Here is a 16,004-nt window from a genome sequence, read left to right on the forward strand (position 1 = left end):
ATGAAAAGCATGGAACAGAAAAAGGTTACAGGGAAAAAAATTACACTGATGAGTACTTAAAAAAAATATTTTTTTAGGACAAAGAAATAACTTCCAAACATAGATGACTGCCTTACAGCATGAATGAACTCTACTGTTGGCAGTGATGGAAGTACAAACAATGATTTACTCAAATTAATTCACTTTGTGATTACAGAAAAAACAACATAATTTTCCTCTATAAATTAATTTCCTTAGGATTTATACCTACTGAAATACAGATGTAGCAATACTGCAGTGATGGACACCCTGCGACACTCTGCTAGCTTTAAGATGACATATAGTATACTTGCAGCTTTCTTCTTCACACACGAAACAAGCATCTTCACAGGCAGCCACTGTTTGCACTAAACTAAGTTCATCAGGTAAAAAACAAACGCAGCACAGAAGTTACCTTTCTAGCTGCCAACACACAAGAAGGATACAAACCAATGAAATTTTTAAAACACAGCACACTGTATTACACATATAATTCGGTTTTCATTTCAAGTTTATTAAAACTTTAGCAGTACAAATGATCCAGGTTTTAGATTATCAAAAGACCAAACTGAAGTCCACATCTTAAAAAAAGGCGTTCCCCAAAATGTCTCTAAAACTTTGAGACAATGGAAACATTAAGTCCACAAGCTCATCCGTGCCTGTCGTCATCTGTTCCAGGACTTGTTTCATGATCAGACTTTTTATCCTTACTAGGGGCTTGATCTCTTTCCTGACTCTTTGATTTTTGGTTTATTTCTTTTTCTGCTGAGGATCTGGTCTTTTCCTTTTCTTTACTGTTGCTTGAATATGATTTTTTTGCTTCTCTCTCTTTGCTACTTGGTCTCTTTTTTGAGTCTGGACTTCTATCCTGATCTCTACTAGACTTCTTATCTTTACTGGATTCAGGACTGCTACTTTCACGGCTTTTTGAACGCCTCTTCCTTTGGCTTTCAGTATCGTTCCTCTTATATGAGCTTCTACTTTCTCTATTTGAATACCTCTCTCTGTTTCTGCTTTGACTTTCCTCCCTTTCTGAGCTCCTTGATTCTCTCCTCCTCCTATTTTCTCTTCCTCTGTATTTATCTGGTGTACCTCTCCTGTCTCTGCTTCTTGATCTTCCCCTTCTTCTTGATTCTCTATCTCTGTTCCTTGAATAGTCTTTACTTCTACTGCGATCTCTGTCTCTGCTTCTCGATCTTCCTCTCCTACCTCTATCTCGGCTTTTGCTTCGATCCCTTGTCCTACTGCTGGAACTATGTTTTCCTCTAGCATGCTCACGCTCTTTGCTTCTTGATTTACGTTTCTCCCTGTCTTTACTCTTCCTATGGTCTTGCTCATTACTTCTTGAGCCTGCCCTTTTGCTTCTCTCCTTGCTCCTACTTCTTTCTTTATCTCTCCCTCTGGAATCATAGCGCTTTTCTTTTTCTCTACCTTTCTCGTGGTCTCTCTCTTTGCTTCTTGATCTTACTCTCTTTTCATCATGTCTACTGTGCTTCGAGTCTCTTTCTTTACTTTTTGATTTCTCTCTGCTTTTACTATGGCTTCTAGATTTAGCTCTTTTCTTTGCCTTGCTTTTGTTATGCTTGTCATCTTTTTCAGAATTCCTTCTTGTCTCCCTGTCTTTACTGCTGGATTTCCGATCTTTTTTCTTCTCTTTGTCCCCTCTTCTGCTTGGGCTTTCAGAAATTTGTCTGTGGTCTGATATTTTTCTCTCTTTTCCTCTTCCTGGGCTTTTTTGATTATCTTTCTTGTTTTCATTTAGTTCACTCCTTGGAAAGAGAAAGATACAATTTTTTAAATATTTTGAATCCCCTCCGCTTGGAAAAATTAAGTCAGAAGTGAGACAAGCTTCACAACTGAAACTTAAAAATCACATTAGGTCATCTATATTAACAACTATATATTTACAGTAGCATGATTGAAATCAGACACAGTTAGGTAATGGGATAACCAAGTCAGTGCCCTGGTTTTTTGGAAGTAACTGTAACTGAAAATCTAAGATGAGAGGTATTACTTTTAATATATAAAAAAAATGTCAATGCATATACTCTGGAAAGAAATAATCTTACTTGTCCCCTTTTATCCATCTTTCTCCACTAGACACTCTCATTCTTTGAGCTCTTTGCATTTCTTGCCTCCAATGTGGAGGAGTTTCACTGCGTCGGAATCGATCTCTTGACCTGGATCTGGAAGGTGTCCGATAACGCTTGAAGGGAAAAAGAGAAAATTCAGTATAAGTTTGAATTTCACACATGCTGTGATAGCTAAGCAAGATTTTTATCCCTGGCAGCTGACTCTACATAGCAACTAACATGACACTTCACATGTATATACCACATATTGACAAGTTATTAACTTACTGAAAAATATATTTGACGTTCAGCTAAGGCAGGAATACAAAAATGTCTGATCAAATAACTATTCTTAAGGTAACTTCTGTTTCAGGATTTCTGTACTCTGCTGAGAGGTCTTCTCCTGTTGCTTTTAATTAGCACAAATGTAACTCAGTTTTTTAACAGTGAAAATTCTTCTTAGCTTTTACAAGCAACATGAAACAATACTTCACACTTTTTAAGGTTTTTACTAAAAATTTGAGGGACAGAGACTTCTCTTACTAAAAACATTTGCTACAAGCAGTGCTTAGCATATGGCTTCACAACATCAGAAGAACCAATCTGACGGCTGCCCCCTGCCAAAAAGGGGGAGAAGTCTTCCACACATTCCTGGCACTGATGTCACACTGGCTCTAGGGTTCACTAGAACCCTTTTTGAGCTAATTCCACTCACTAACTCACAAAATACTACAGTGACACAAGAAAGAATTTTTTGTTTTTTCTCCCCTGCCTCCTTCAAATAAACTCAGTATGCAAACAAGAAATTAATTTAATTTTTCTTGTTATCTTCCTTCAAGCCTCTAGCCTCAAATAACTTAAAATGCACCACAAATCCTGCCTTTGTGGTTTGTTTTTGTGAAATTGACCATCCTAAGGAAAATGGTTAGTAACACCAGCAGTACAACTGTGCTACCACCTTGTTTATTTTAGAGAAGAGATTGTAAACATTTACCCTTGGTCCTCTTCCTTTTATTTTCCTTCCAGATCTGGTCACTAACAGCCTCCTCTGGTATGTTGACTGTGAATTCGATAGATTACTAAAAATAATAATAAAAAAGTTACATTGCTTATAACATAAAAAAAAGAAGGAAAAAGAAAACAAAATCAATTTTAAAACCTCTTCAGAAATTAAACTAAATGAAAACACACATACTTTTTTTATTATCAGTGTAGACAGTAACATCCACAGAGTAAAATGTTCAGATTTTGTGACCACGAAATAATTTTTACAAGATTGCCAGGTTTTTCCATTTTTGAAAGAATAAATTGTAGATTCAGATTGGACAGTTCCAATAAATTCTAAACGAAATTACAATGCATTTTACTTTCTTTCTCTTGAATCAGTAATTTTAAATTTTTCATTCACTAAAACCGCTTTCAAAGACTAAGCCTTTGTTCTAGCACAAAGACAACAGTCGTCAATAAACTGAAAAACTCTGTTTTGCGTCCAGCAGTGCTCTCACCATGGAACTGTTTCATAGGGAAAGGACTCACTTAACATTAGTGTCCTGAAACAGTAATGTGACCACACCACTGCGAGCATGTAGTCAGACTCAGAACAGACAGATCACCTTTCTCTTTCCTTCTCTCTGCTTTTCCTCTCTTTTTCTTTCTCATCTACTTTAGGAGGACTTTTCCTCATCAGGAACCGGTTTTTCAGGTACAGGAGGAATTTCTCAGGACGGACAGTAGATAACGGCTGTGCTTCAGGGTTTCATCTCCTTTCACTGGATGAGCTTTAAGTATACATATTTTTTTTTTAATACAAAAATAAAGTGAGTTATTTGGATGAGAGAAGACCCTTCCATCTATTTAAATAATTCAGAAATTCTCTTAATTCAATACACGATACCACCAGAAACTCAGGGAACAGAGCTATTTCAGAAGCAACTCCCCCCCACCCCCCCGATATCTTTGCTCCAAAATGTACAATTACAGTAGATTTCTGACCAAGACTTTTTATCTATTATTTCCAATGGTGCAACACTGAACATACATTTAGTCTATTTAGACATGGCTTTTTTCAAAATTTATTTTCTTTTAAAAACACTATCAGGAGAGTCCAATTCAGATTTTACACTAGCATACTGGCTACAAACCATTGTAACTCACGCGAAGTGGGCTTAGTCCCACAGAAACAATGTTTAGGCAGCACTGCCCTAAGCGAACATTTCTTGCCTCTTACTGCTAGCTCACAAAAATGTGACTTGCACTGACACAACTTGTACCTCACACTGAACTATAAGCAAAACTATCAGATTACAAATAACACTTTCAGAAGCAGGAGTGCCTTTTGAGTTTTATTATCTTCCAGTGAAACAGCAAGATTTCTGGCATATCAGACAGAAATAATTTTGTTAAGTATGTTAATTTTTTGTTGTTGTTGTTTAGCTTTGCTTTTATTCCTGCACATTACATTCTTGTAAGTAATTTCAATTGAATTATACAGAAGTGAATTTAGGGCAACATGCTAACATCATTTCAAACCAAGCACTCCTGCAACTTTTCAAGACGGACTAAGTCTTAGTCCATTCCTTCACTCCGTTACAAGCTGCAGCATGGACCATGGACACTGTTCTTTACATCGTTATCGGAAAATTTAAGCTTGTATATGGATTCCAGTTGTCCCCCAAACATCAAAATACCTATTCACTAGTTACAGAATACTATTCTGTAGCTGTAAGACAAGAAAATGGTTCTGTCTAGATACATGTAACGAAACAAACAAATCTCAAAACTTACCTTTTCTTGCTTTCTTTCTCTTTTTCTTTTCTTCTTGTGTTTCTTGGAATTTTCTTGTGTTTCTTTTTTCGTTTTTTAGATTTATCTTCCGAAGCACTCTCAGAATCTGATGATGAATCAGAAGATGACTCTGAATCACTTGAACTTTCCGAGTCATGGATGAGGAAGACGACTTGTGTCTTTTCTTTCTTCTTTCTTGGCTTTAAGTCAGAAGAGTAAAGACACATTTTAATATCAAACACTTCTAAACAAATCTCAGAAAATCAACTTACCTAGTATCTGCTTAAACTTCTTATAACTGTGTCATGAGATTACTTCATCAAAATACTTAAAAACAGATTGAAATTTTGGAGAAAACACTGTTTCTCCCAAGTACAATAAAAGATATTTCTAGAAAAACATAAGGAATTTCCAACATGTTGTATTTACGAAGCTCTAAAGTATCAAATTTGAACTGTCAAGAACGTGTAGAACTGCGCAAGTTTTCAGATGATGTTTTATACAACGTAACCTATATATGAAGAATTATTTAAAATGTATTTTAAAAGTGTTTATAAAAAAAATTTCTTTGGCTTCAGATTTAACCTGACTTCATATAAAAATCTATTCAAATAATAAATATTAAAAGTTTTGAAACATAAGTGTCATAGACTAAACTGATTACTTACCGTATTTAGCTCAGAGGGAAAATTCAAATAACAAACCTTCCTGCTAAGTGAAATAATGCTCAGAGAAACAGTCCTCAACCTCCAATCATCATGTATCGTTTGGGTTTTGTTTGTTTGTTTGGGATTTTTTGTTTTTAACAAAAGATACACGTAACTTACTATCTGGTATGAAATGGAACTCTGCTAAAGAACAGACTAGTCCTTAATTACATAGATCTCATTTCTTGTGTGGCTGCTGAAGGTGTCAATCAGCAACTTAATGGCAATCTGGCATTAGTGTGACGGGAAATAACCCAGGAACAAACACACCTTTTTATGCCCTTTAACTGATCTGAAACCTGCTGAAACTATTAAAAGTGATGTAAGTATTATTTCAGAGTCACGCTATTTTGAAAAAAATATATACAATAAAGAAAGTACTATAAAAACTTCACTAAAGACGACTAGGCTTCTGAGTTAGGACACTTCAGGTAAATCAGTTAAATGGTAAGAACACTCTTAAAATGCATTATGAAATTCAATCAGGCTATTGTCCAGAAAATTAAAAGCTCTATTCAGAAAATCCAGAAGAACATACTTCTTGTCTTCAGACTGCTGTAGTTGACTTTTCTAGTTAGCATCAAACATTATTTCACTTTGCTTTTGCAAACTGCAAAGATAGTCCATCATTCGCTACACAATACACTACAGCCACAGACAGAAGAAAGAGAACCCTTCACATTAAATTGAAGAAAAATATGCCAAAAATAAATATGATGTCGAAACAGCCTGTTTCCTTGTCACAGCAAGCAACCCATATTTTAGGAAAACACCTGTTAAGATTTTAGAACAGGCTTCAGATTAGAAGACAGAAACGAATTTTAAAATTGCATATGAATCCTATCTGAAAGTATTAGCCTATTTTGCAAAGCTTTTAATAGCTTGCTCTATCCAAAGAATTCATGGTTTACAGAGATATTATCTGACCTACATCAACACATAAGCAGTTAAAATGCAACCTCTAACCCCCTGCTCTTCTTCTGTTCAAAACAAGTAAGGGAAAACATTAGGCACCAAAGACAGGATTATGGCTACGCAGCCTGTCTGCATCTATTCAGACACACAGAGAACACAATGCTTTGCATAGCAGAAAACATAAAGTTGCCTCCTTGAATAGCCCAAGTTTTTTTTCTTTTCTATTAAAGACAGAGAAATTAAACTGTTTAGTCCAGCCAAGCATTTGTTTATTGGCTTCCATTTGTGCCTAACAAGATGATGCAATTTGTACTTAGCTATGTGCATCAGTCATTGTTATAAAATAATTAAGGCAAGTAATTAGATAAATCTTGTTAAAAAAAAGGTAAAATAACCTTTCCTATAGGAAAAAAAAGGTAAAAATAACTTTCCTATTAGATTATTTTTGTACTTGCTCTACAGAAAGAGGGTTCCTCTTGGGTGCAACAATAACTCGAGTGTCCAAAGATAAAAGATTTCAAGAACTTCAAAGAATTACAGGTTATTAACCAACTTTTTACTTATGAACAGCCTTGATTTTGTTACATATGGATAGGAAGAAAAATTCCACTTCAGAATTCCCTGCTAGCAATCTCTGATCATATACTGCACTTATAGGTGTCCAGAAAAAAGTTAAAGTGGCAGTAGTATCAAATACTAAGTAGTATCTATTAACAGCTACTCAACTTCCTCCACGTGCAGTTATTTGGAAAATGAATTCTTTTGGTTCTATATAAACAGAGATCCAAAGGCAAAAAGAAAAAAGCAATACTGATGTAGAGAACTTGAGGTAGAGGAAACACTTGTACGAAGAGTAGATCTGGTAACTGCCCTTCTGAAAAGACAAGTGGCTATTTAATGGAATGGTGTATCAATATTTGGAATTATCAGTATTAGATTCTCCAACTGCTTAGCAGGTATTATCGAGTTGACTGACTCTTGAGAGTTAGCAGTAGCTATCTGTAATTGCAATCATGTGAGCTCAATGTGGAAATTCTCAAATTTCACACTAACTTGATCGCACTTCTGCAAAACTGTATGATGGAAGATAGCAGTTTTTCAAGAATGATCAAAACCAGTAAACCTTACATAACATTCCTTGCTAAACTGGTCAAAAAGAGAATAAAAATGAGTCTTGGGGACGAGTCTTAGTATAATACTAGGGAGCATTAATTGTAGTAATAGGCTAGTACTTCCTACCAACTTAACTTTGGGCTAGAATGATAAAAACAAGTGAGGATAGATCCATAGTCGCCCAAAACACATTTCTAGTTGCAGTTCAGGCAGCTTCTTTATGACAGATGATGTGCTGTGGGAATTTCATACTGTCTCTTGGAAACTGGACATAACTGGGTACGCTTTAGAGTACCAAAGTTAAGTGTGGACGTATTACACCAGCTGCAGAGACAGACAATTATGGGTTCCTAACAGAGAAGAGAGTCGGCATTTCTCAGAAAAGCAACAGTTAAGCTCTCATTCATAGCATCATCTCTTAATATTAATTTTTGTTCTGTATATAGTTATTGAATGTAAAACAGTGAAAGCTCAAATATACGAAGTTGCCATATTTCACTCCTGTCAATCCATCTTCTCATCTACCACGTTTTGTCCAGAACACTTTCTGGCTGGAGACTGTGACACACTGATGTTCTAGATCTATCAGCAGCCTTCAGTATTGTTCCAATGTCTTCATGACAATATCCATAATGAAAGCTAAGGCAGTATTGATCTTTATCTTCAGCAAAGTATTAGCCGGTGGCATTGATCATCTATGTAAGCCAACGCCTCTTTCATAGCAATCCAGTATGCTATTCTGCCAGGTCTCCCATTCACAACGCAGTAATATACACAGTGGTGAAAGATTTCCTCTTCACAGTGATGTAGAACACTTGCTTCCAAAAGAATTGGCCGAGATAAAAAATCTGGATGATAGCGAGCTAGATGGGGCTTAATTCAGATAACAGTGGATTAGATATATGATGCAGGAAAATCCTGGTAGAAACATCAAGTACAGCACCCTGGCCTCTCTTCTTGTGGTCATGTTCTTTATAGATACTTTTTTCTTCTTCTAACCAAATCCCCACACTGGTACAGTGAATGAAATTTAATCCCACTGCAATATATTGCATAAATTTTTCAGATTAGCATCACAGACACAAGTCATACCTGTTTGACTCCTACAGTGACTTTTTTGGTGATGTTTTCTATGCATTTATTCACAAGCCTTATTTGATAAAGACTAAAGAAAGCCTGACAACCAACTGAAACACAACTTTTGTACTTCATAGGTTATGTTAGTCTTCTGGTCATTTCTGGGTGCAGTATAAACTAGCAGGTTGTCTTATCTGCTTAGGACAGCCTGCTGACTGAAATCAGATGGTTGAAATCAGATGGTTTTAGAGCTTCTTGCAAAATGCTTACGAAAGACAGGTCTCTTATTATACTTTTTACTCCCCTTGTTGGTCCAGACCAAGATACCTGGTCTCTTTTCTCAAACTTTTGCTCAATGTTCTTATTAAAGCACTATATTTAATAAAAAGTCTCTGTAACATTTTAGATCAGTTTTAGATTGTCTAAGTATATTTACATTCACAGAGTGATCATGTACGTATTTATAAAAGGAAACTGAACAGTCTCCAAATTAATTTCAAAGGAGCCTGGTGACACTCAAACAAAAACAGGAACCTCACCTGAGCTATAAATAGCATGAACACAAAAAGTACTGAAAATGTTAACTAATTTCTAAGTCCTGAGACACTGTCAAATGCTTCTTATCCATTCAACACTTTTGGTTTTGGCCCATTCAAAAAAAAACCCACTATATTACACTATATTGTTTCCCACATGCCTTCAGGCAAAACAAGATGTGTCCAAGCTCAATTTCAGAAATGTCTGAATAAGGCATCAATAAATGCAGTTACTTCCTTTATTCTCTGCCTCCTGCATCTGTTTTAAGTGTGTCAAAAACTACCTGTGACAGTTTTATTTGCATTCTTGTAACAAGTGACAGTTTTATTTGCATTCTTGTAACAAGTTTAGGTATGTTATAGTTACTACTATAGTCACTACTTTAAAAAGAGCAAGTACTAGAAATGGAGGTGAGTTAGTGAGTAACTATCTCAACAAACGTGACTCTGGACAAGCGGCAAATAAGATGAATGGCAGATGTATTTGGGAAATCATGTGGCTGGGAAATCATGTGGCAGGTAGGGAGTGAAATAACAAGGAAAAAAAACGACCAACCAAAACCCAAAACCAACCAAAAAGCCCAGAACTGTTTACCCAGCAGAGACAGAGTATCTGGCAAGAGGTTTTGGATATACTTTCTGGTGACATCTGTCTATCTCTGTCCAGCAGCAAATGCTATTTTGAATACTGAACCAACCTGGTGCTGGCCAATTACAGATCACAACAACAAATGAAACCAATCCTGCAGCACGAAGGTCAGCGAGAAAGAGACAGACTTCTATTTACAGTTCAACTGTTCCAGCTCATTAACTTCAGAATCAAGTTTCAACTTATGACCACATCTGAAATAGATACATCACTTCCTACTCCATTCACTGCGACCTATAGTATTCATCAGACTTCATGACTTACATGATCATGCTGCATAGCACAGCCAAGCACTTTCCACATCTCAGCTTGTTATGGACTACAGCAAGTCTTACGTTAGCCCCATGATGTATCAGACTCCTGGACTTGAAATGAAGAAATAGCCTGGCCAGAACGCAGTCAGGCTCAGGCACGGAAGTCAGAACAGATGATCTCAGGTTGTAATTCACAGCAGTGACACTCAAATAGCTGCCTTATATCAAGTCCAATAACCTCTACTGAACTACAGCAGCCTCCAAAAAGAGGGTGCCTTTAGGACATTTAGACAGTTATTTTTCCTGACAGGTTTTTCCAGTGTTTAACCACCCTGCTGTTCAAAGTATCAGATCTTTTGTTCTATTTTGCCTGCATCTTTCTTCAGCTATTTGCCATAGGTTCCTATTATGTTTTTCACTGCTTGATTTAGGACTCACTGTTTCTTACAACAAAAATTATACGCAGTAATCAAGTCCTCAGAAATATGCATTAGGGAACACTGCCATACTTGATTCTTGTTCATCAGATGACATTGTTACTGTGAGGAGTCCTGAATCACAAATGCATTGATGTTTTTGTAGATCAACCTACCATACAACTGCAACAATGGAGGAAGGGGGAAAGAAAAAGGGAAAAAAAACCCTCAACAATCTCCAGCTTCACTTTGAACAGTTTCAGCTAAAGCCAAAACAGTTTATACCTAGTGGTCAGTTTACTAGAGGAAAAGAAAAAAAAAAAAGAAACTCAACAAAAAAACCCAGAACATAAAAGTCTGAAACAACTGTTCATAGCAACCACCTTGTGGAAAGGAGGCTAACAACACTGAGTAACAAGCTTGCAAAAAAAATGAGTACTCTAGGGGCTGAATGGATGAGAAAAGAGGAAAGGGAGGACACAAATCAAGGTAAGACATGACTTTGCAGAATCACCACTTTCTAAGACTGCTCTTATTCCACGGATATTTCATGATTTCTAAACGTGTGATTTTGTACTCTGTATCAGTGCTTGATAATTTGTACTGATACTTTTTTAAAATAAATTGTACTGATAGAATGACCTAATTACAATATTGTTCTTTGATGAATTACTTCTGCCTTAATTGCAGAAAGCACACTTATGAGCAGTGATTCTACATGGACATCTGTAACATCAATGAAGATCTTGAACCAAGGCTAGCACTGCTCTGCGCAGAAGCCCCTACAAAACACACTTTTCATGAGAAATCTTCATCAGAGGCTGCCCAATGCACAAAGTAATTTAATTTTTTTTATTTGCTTTTGGATCAGAATGTCAGTGTCTTTCATTCTTGAAAATATCCCAGATATACCTTTGATTGACCAAAGTCATGATCTCAAACAATACAGCCAGGTATGTTTGACTAAATTCCCTTCTGCAAAACTTTGTCAATTGGTACCAAACTCACATTTATCTTTAAGAAAATTAATGTTATGTTACTTGTTCCACAGTTTTTCTTGAGAGTTGTATTAGTTTAGCAAGTCCATAACAATCTTTCCAAATACTGCCTTAATACTTAAACTTTCTTCTTTCTTCTTCCCCTAGCTTTCAGGATTTTCCCTGGAACTTTAAGATTTTCTAAAAGTATTACCACTTGGCGAGAGAGAATCATCTTTTTATAATTTATCTTCTCTCATTCATTTTCTCTAACTCCTCCAACTTTAGGGACTAAAAAAAACCAAAAACCAACCACCACCACACCAAAGGAAAAGACAGCAAACATTTCACTTTTCTAGGTGATCATCCTCTCAAATCCCAGGTGAAAGCTTCTGATCTAGGCCTCTGCAATATTAAAACTGTGATCACTGTTTCAATTCATATAGCAGCCAATAAGTTAGCTCAGTCAAGTCATCATTCACTCACCTCTACATAAATCCAAAGATAAACATAAAGAGATAAATTTGCTTCCATCATAAAACACTGCATCTGGATATTCATCATTATATCCAAAATGATCACCTTTCCTCAACTTTAACCTAAGAGAAAAACATTCATACCAAGCACCTAACTTTCACTGTGATTCCTTCTGCTAGTGTCATCTTGGCTTCACTGCTAAACCCATGAAATGTCAGTTCTATTTTCATTCCATAAAGATTTGCCCAATTCCTTCCTTGGTGTTGCCTACCAGACAAACTCATAAAATAAATATTTTAGTTTAAGCCTCCCTTGCTATCATAATGTACTCTCTCAAAGAAATTCACAACTATACTTCTGTCACTGGCAATCTCCTTATTCCTTTGTCTTAACAGCAAATTCTTACAAGTCGCCTCTGGTAACTGCCTCCTATTTCGCAGCATCAGTTCCCTTTTGCCTCCCATAGTAATGTACTACAAACAGTTCCACTGTTAGATGACTCTCTGTTGATGATCTTCCATCACACTGCTCACCTCCCAGAAATCGCTCCTCCTATCTGGATTCCCTGGCCTCTTCCACTTATTGACAGGTCCAAGGGCCTCTCCTGCTCCACTGGTCAGCTTTAGACTGCAGCTTGGCAAATTTCCTTCTGCTGATGTGATGACAAACTGTTCTTCCTATCTCCACTGCCTCAGGCAAGCACAGCTGGTCAGTGGTTCCATGTTGTGCATTTAGCAAACAGTTGCAGTCATATCCCATCATTTCTCACAGCAGTGGCAAATTCCCCTTGGCAGGTCCTACAGCCAGCCTTTCCCTTCCAATAGCTGGATTCTCCACTCACCAGGATCTCCACCACGGTCTGTCAGGCAGCACCTTTATCAGGCTGGCTCTGCATTAGTGCCCATATCTCCCCGCACTCAGCTCTGCCCTCCACCTGCCCAATCCTGGTGCCTAAGGCCTCTTGTTCTCCAAATGCTCCTGCTGCCCACCATTACCTAATACTGTGTCTTACAGACAGCTGAGTGGGCTACCCCATTGCTCTGGCATCAATTTCCCTCCATGGCACACTAGACCTACAGGAAGCTGAGTCTCCAGGATCCCAGCTGTACAGAGGCAAAGAGGTACGAGGACACAGACAAGTGGGTAGGATCAGACAGTGAGAACTTTCTAGAAGCCTGTTCTCTTTCAGAAGTTAGGGAAAAAAAAACCCAACACATTTTGTATTTATTTTATTCACTCTTTTGATGACAAGTACTTTAAAGCCTTGCCTAACGGCTTTAAGTCATCAGACTGCTCAGTGCCGAAACTTTCATTTAGTCATTCGATGTCAGGTTTTCTAGAGTGGACTAAGACGACAGTGTGGCCAATCAAGGAAGACATACATACAGAATGGGTATCTCACCCACTAGCTCCACCCATTCTATATCTGTATTGGTTTATTTTACTTTCTAATCTATGGAATCCGTGAATTTTCTAACAGATATCATGCTCCTGAGCACTGTCCAGAAAAACAAAATTATGTCCTAATGCACTGACTGACTTATGAGTTAATCTAAGAAATTCTGTAACATTTGAGAAGTCAGAAGCCATAAGATAAATTTGCTTGGAATTCTGAGGTATTGAAGAGATCAGAGTCATAGCATGGTTAGGGTTGGAAGGGACCTCAAAGATCATCTAGTTCCAGCCCCCCTGCCATGGGCAGGGAAACCCTCCACTACACCAGGTTGCCCAAAGCCTCATCCAACCTGGCCTTGAACACTTCCAGGCATGGGGCATGCACAACTGCTCTGGGCAACCTGTTCCAGTGCCTCACCACCCTCTGAGTGAAAAATTTCTTCCTTATATCTAATCAAAATCTCCTCTTTTTCAGTTTAAATCCATTGCCCCTTATCCTATCACTACAGGCCCTTGTAAAAAGTCCCTCTCCAGCTTTCCTGTAGGCCCCCTTTAGGTACTGAAAGGCTGCAATAAGATCACCCTGGAGCCTTCTCTTCTCCAGCCCTAACAGCCCCAACTCTCTCAGCCTGTCTTCAATAGCAGCCCTCGGATTATCTTCATGGCCCTCCTCTGGACCCACTCCAGCAGCTCCGTGTTCTTCTTGTGCTGGAGACTCCAGAGCTGAAGGCAGTATTCCAGGTGGGGTCTCATGAGAGCTGAGTATGGGGCAGAATCACCTCCCTCGACCTCCTGGCCATGCTTCTTTCGATGCAGCCCAGGACACGGTCGGCTTTCTGGGCTGCCAGTGCACATTGACGGCTCATGTTGAGCTTCTCATCCACCAGCACTCCCAAGTCCTTTTCCTCAGGGCTGCTCTCAATCCATTCTCCGCCCAGCCTGTACTTGGGCTTGGGATTGCCCTGACCCACGTGCAGGACCCTTGCACTTGGCCTTGTTGAACTTCATGAGGTTCTCACAGGCCCACCTCTCCAGCCTGTCAAGGTCCCTCTGGATGGCATCCCTTCCCTCCAGCGTGTCCACAACACCACACAACTCGCTATCATCTGCAAACTTGCTGAGGGTGCACAAAGTCATTCTGCTACACATCACAACAGATGAACACAGAACTGCATCAAAAGCAGAGGAAAACCCAGGAAGCTCAAGTCTGAATGCCTGTATTTTACTTAGGCCAAAGAAGCAATTATTTTTGTCTTGTGCTTCAACATCCTTGGTGCAACATATCAGCAGAAGGTGCTATGAATGAAAAAGCATCATGATTCCTATCAGCTCCTACCAAATACACATCCTGGGTTTCCTCTAATGATATTCTCTAGAGTGATAGCAACACCTTAGATCGAGCCTTATTTTGTAAGAGGAGCAGAATCCAATCTCTAATACCATGTTCAGCTCTAGAATGGCAGAGGAGGGCAACCCTTCCAGAAAGGCAGGCAGGTTCTGTCATATTCCTGTTTAAGAATATAGTTTATAGTAACTTAAAAATGGTATCTGCTAAAGGGCAATTCCAGGCTTTTCTACTCTAAGTGCCTGTTATGAAGATTTACCTGAAAGAAACTTGAAATAAATTCAATACCTGCAAAAAAAGCAGTAGTTACCAAATAAAGTCAGACTGCCATCAGTCTTCTTAACATAGCACTCTACTTTCTATAGGACTAGTGCTTTCCAGGTTTGTACTAAAATTTAGCTAGTATAAGGAAATCTAAGACAGGAGAAGCTTTGAAGAAAGCATATATTATGTTTCTTTAATGTCTTCTGCATCAACACCTTTTAAGTTTTTCAGAAGACAAACTGTACTGCAACACCATTCACCTTTTCACCAATTCTCCGTCCATTCATCACAAATAAGTTTCTAAATATTTTTATAAGCAACCAAAAATAAGAAAAATTACCTTGTAGTTTTCATCTATGTAAACATACAGTTCAACTTTACCTTTGGATTTTGGAATTAACTCTCCACAACTCAGTATGCGCACTTCAGCATATGGTTTACTAGATGCATCTGTTTTCTGGTTTTCTATTTCTCTCACAACTTCCTGACCTGAGATGACTTGTCCAAAAACAACATGATGTCTGAAGAATTTAAACAAAAGTAAGAATTCTTAGTACTTAATTTTCTCAAGGCAGTTCCCAAACAAACATATGAAGAAGGTCAAAGATACTTACCCATCTAAGTGAGGTGTAGGTTTAGTTGTTCTGTTGTTTCCAGATTTGAAAGAGAAAAACAAAGTCAGTATTAGTGGAAAGCAGTCAGCATTTGAAGCTTGTCATATACATATACAAAGGTGAAAGTTATTCTGCATATACTAATAAAACTAAGGAAAACCAATATATATTATTCTAAGTTTGCTTGCAGTTAAAGTAATGAATTGAATAGGTAGTTTAATGTATAAAACATTAAATACTTTCAATCGTCACATTTTACTGAACAAAAGTGCACATAAATTTTTAGACAGCATCTTCATATAGGATATAATTATTCCATTTATTAAATTATATAAATACTACCAGGAAGAGATATAAAAACTAAGGCAACTGATTCAGGGCAGGAAAACTG

General features: G+C 37.7%; 1 protein-coding gene across 1 annotated transcript in view; it reads right to left on the reverse strand.

The window, feature by feature from the left end:
- Positions 1-520: 520 nt before the first annotated feature.
- Positions 521-16,004, reverse strand: part of PPIG (peptidylprolyl isomerase G) — a 29,834-nt gene continuing 14,350 nt past the window's right edge. Inside the window, 8 exon segments of the mRNA XM_086615551.1 lie at positions 521-1,787; positions 2,088-2,224; positions 3,085-3,169; positions 3,704-3,868; positions 4,875-5,031; positions 5,034-5,062; positions 15,368-15,520; positions 15,614-15,643. Coding sequence (XP_086471677.1) covers positions 668-1,787; positions 2,088-2,224; positions 3,085-3,169; positions 3,704-3,868; positions 4,875-5,031; positions 5,034-5,062; positions 15,368-15,520; positions 15,614-15,643 — 1,876 coding nt within the window. The 3' untranslated portion in view covers positions 521-667.

Source organism: Tauraco erythrolophus, chromosome 8 (assembly GCF_009769465.1).
Source record: "Tauraco erythrolophus isolate bTauEry1 chromosome 8, bTauEry1.pri, whole genome shotgun sequence".
Taxonomy (NCBI): domain Eukaryota; kingdom Metazoa; phylum Chordata; class Aves; order Musophagiformes; family Musophagidae; genus Tauraco; species Tauraco erythrolophus.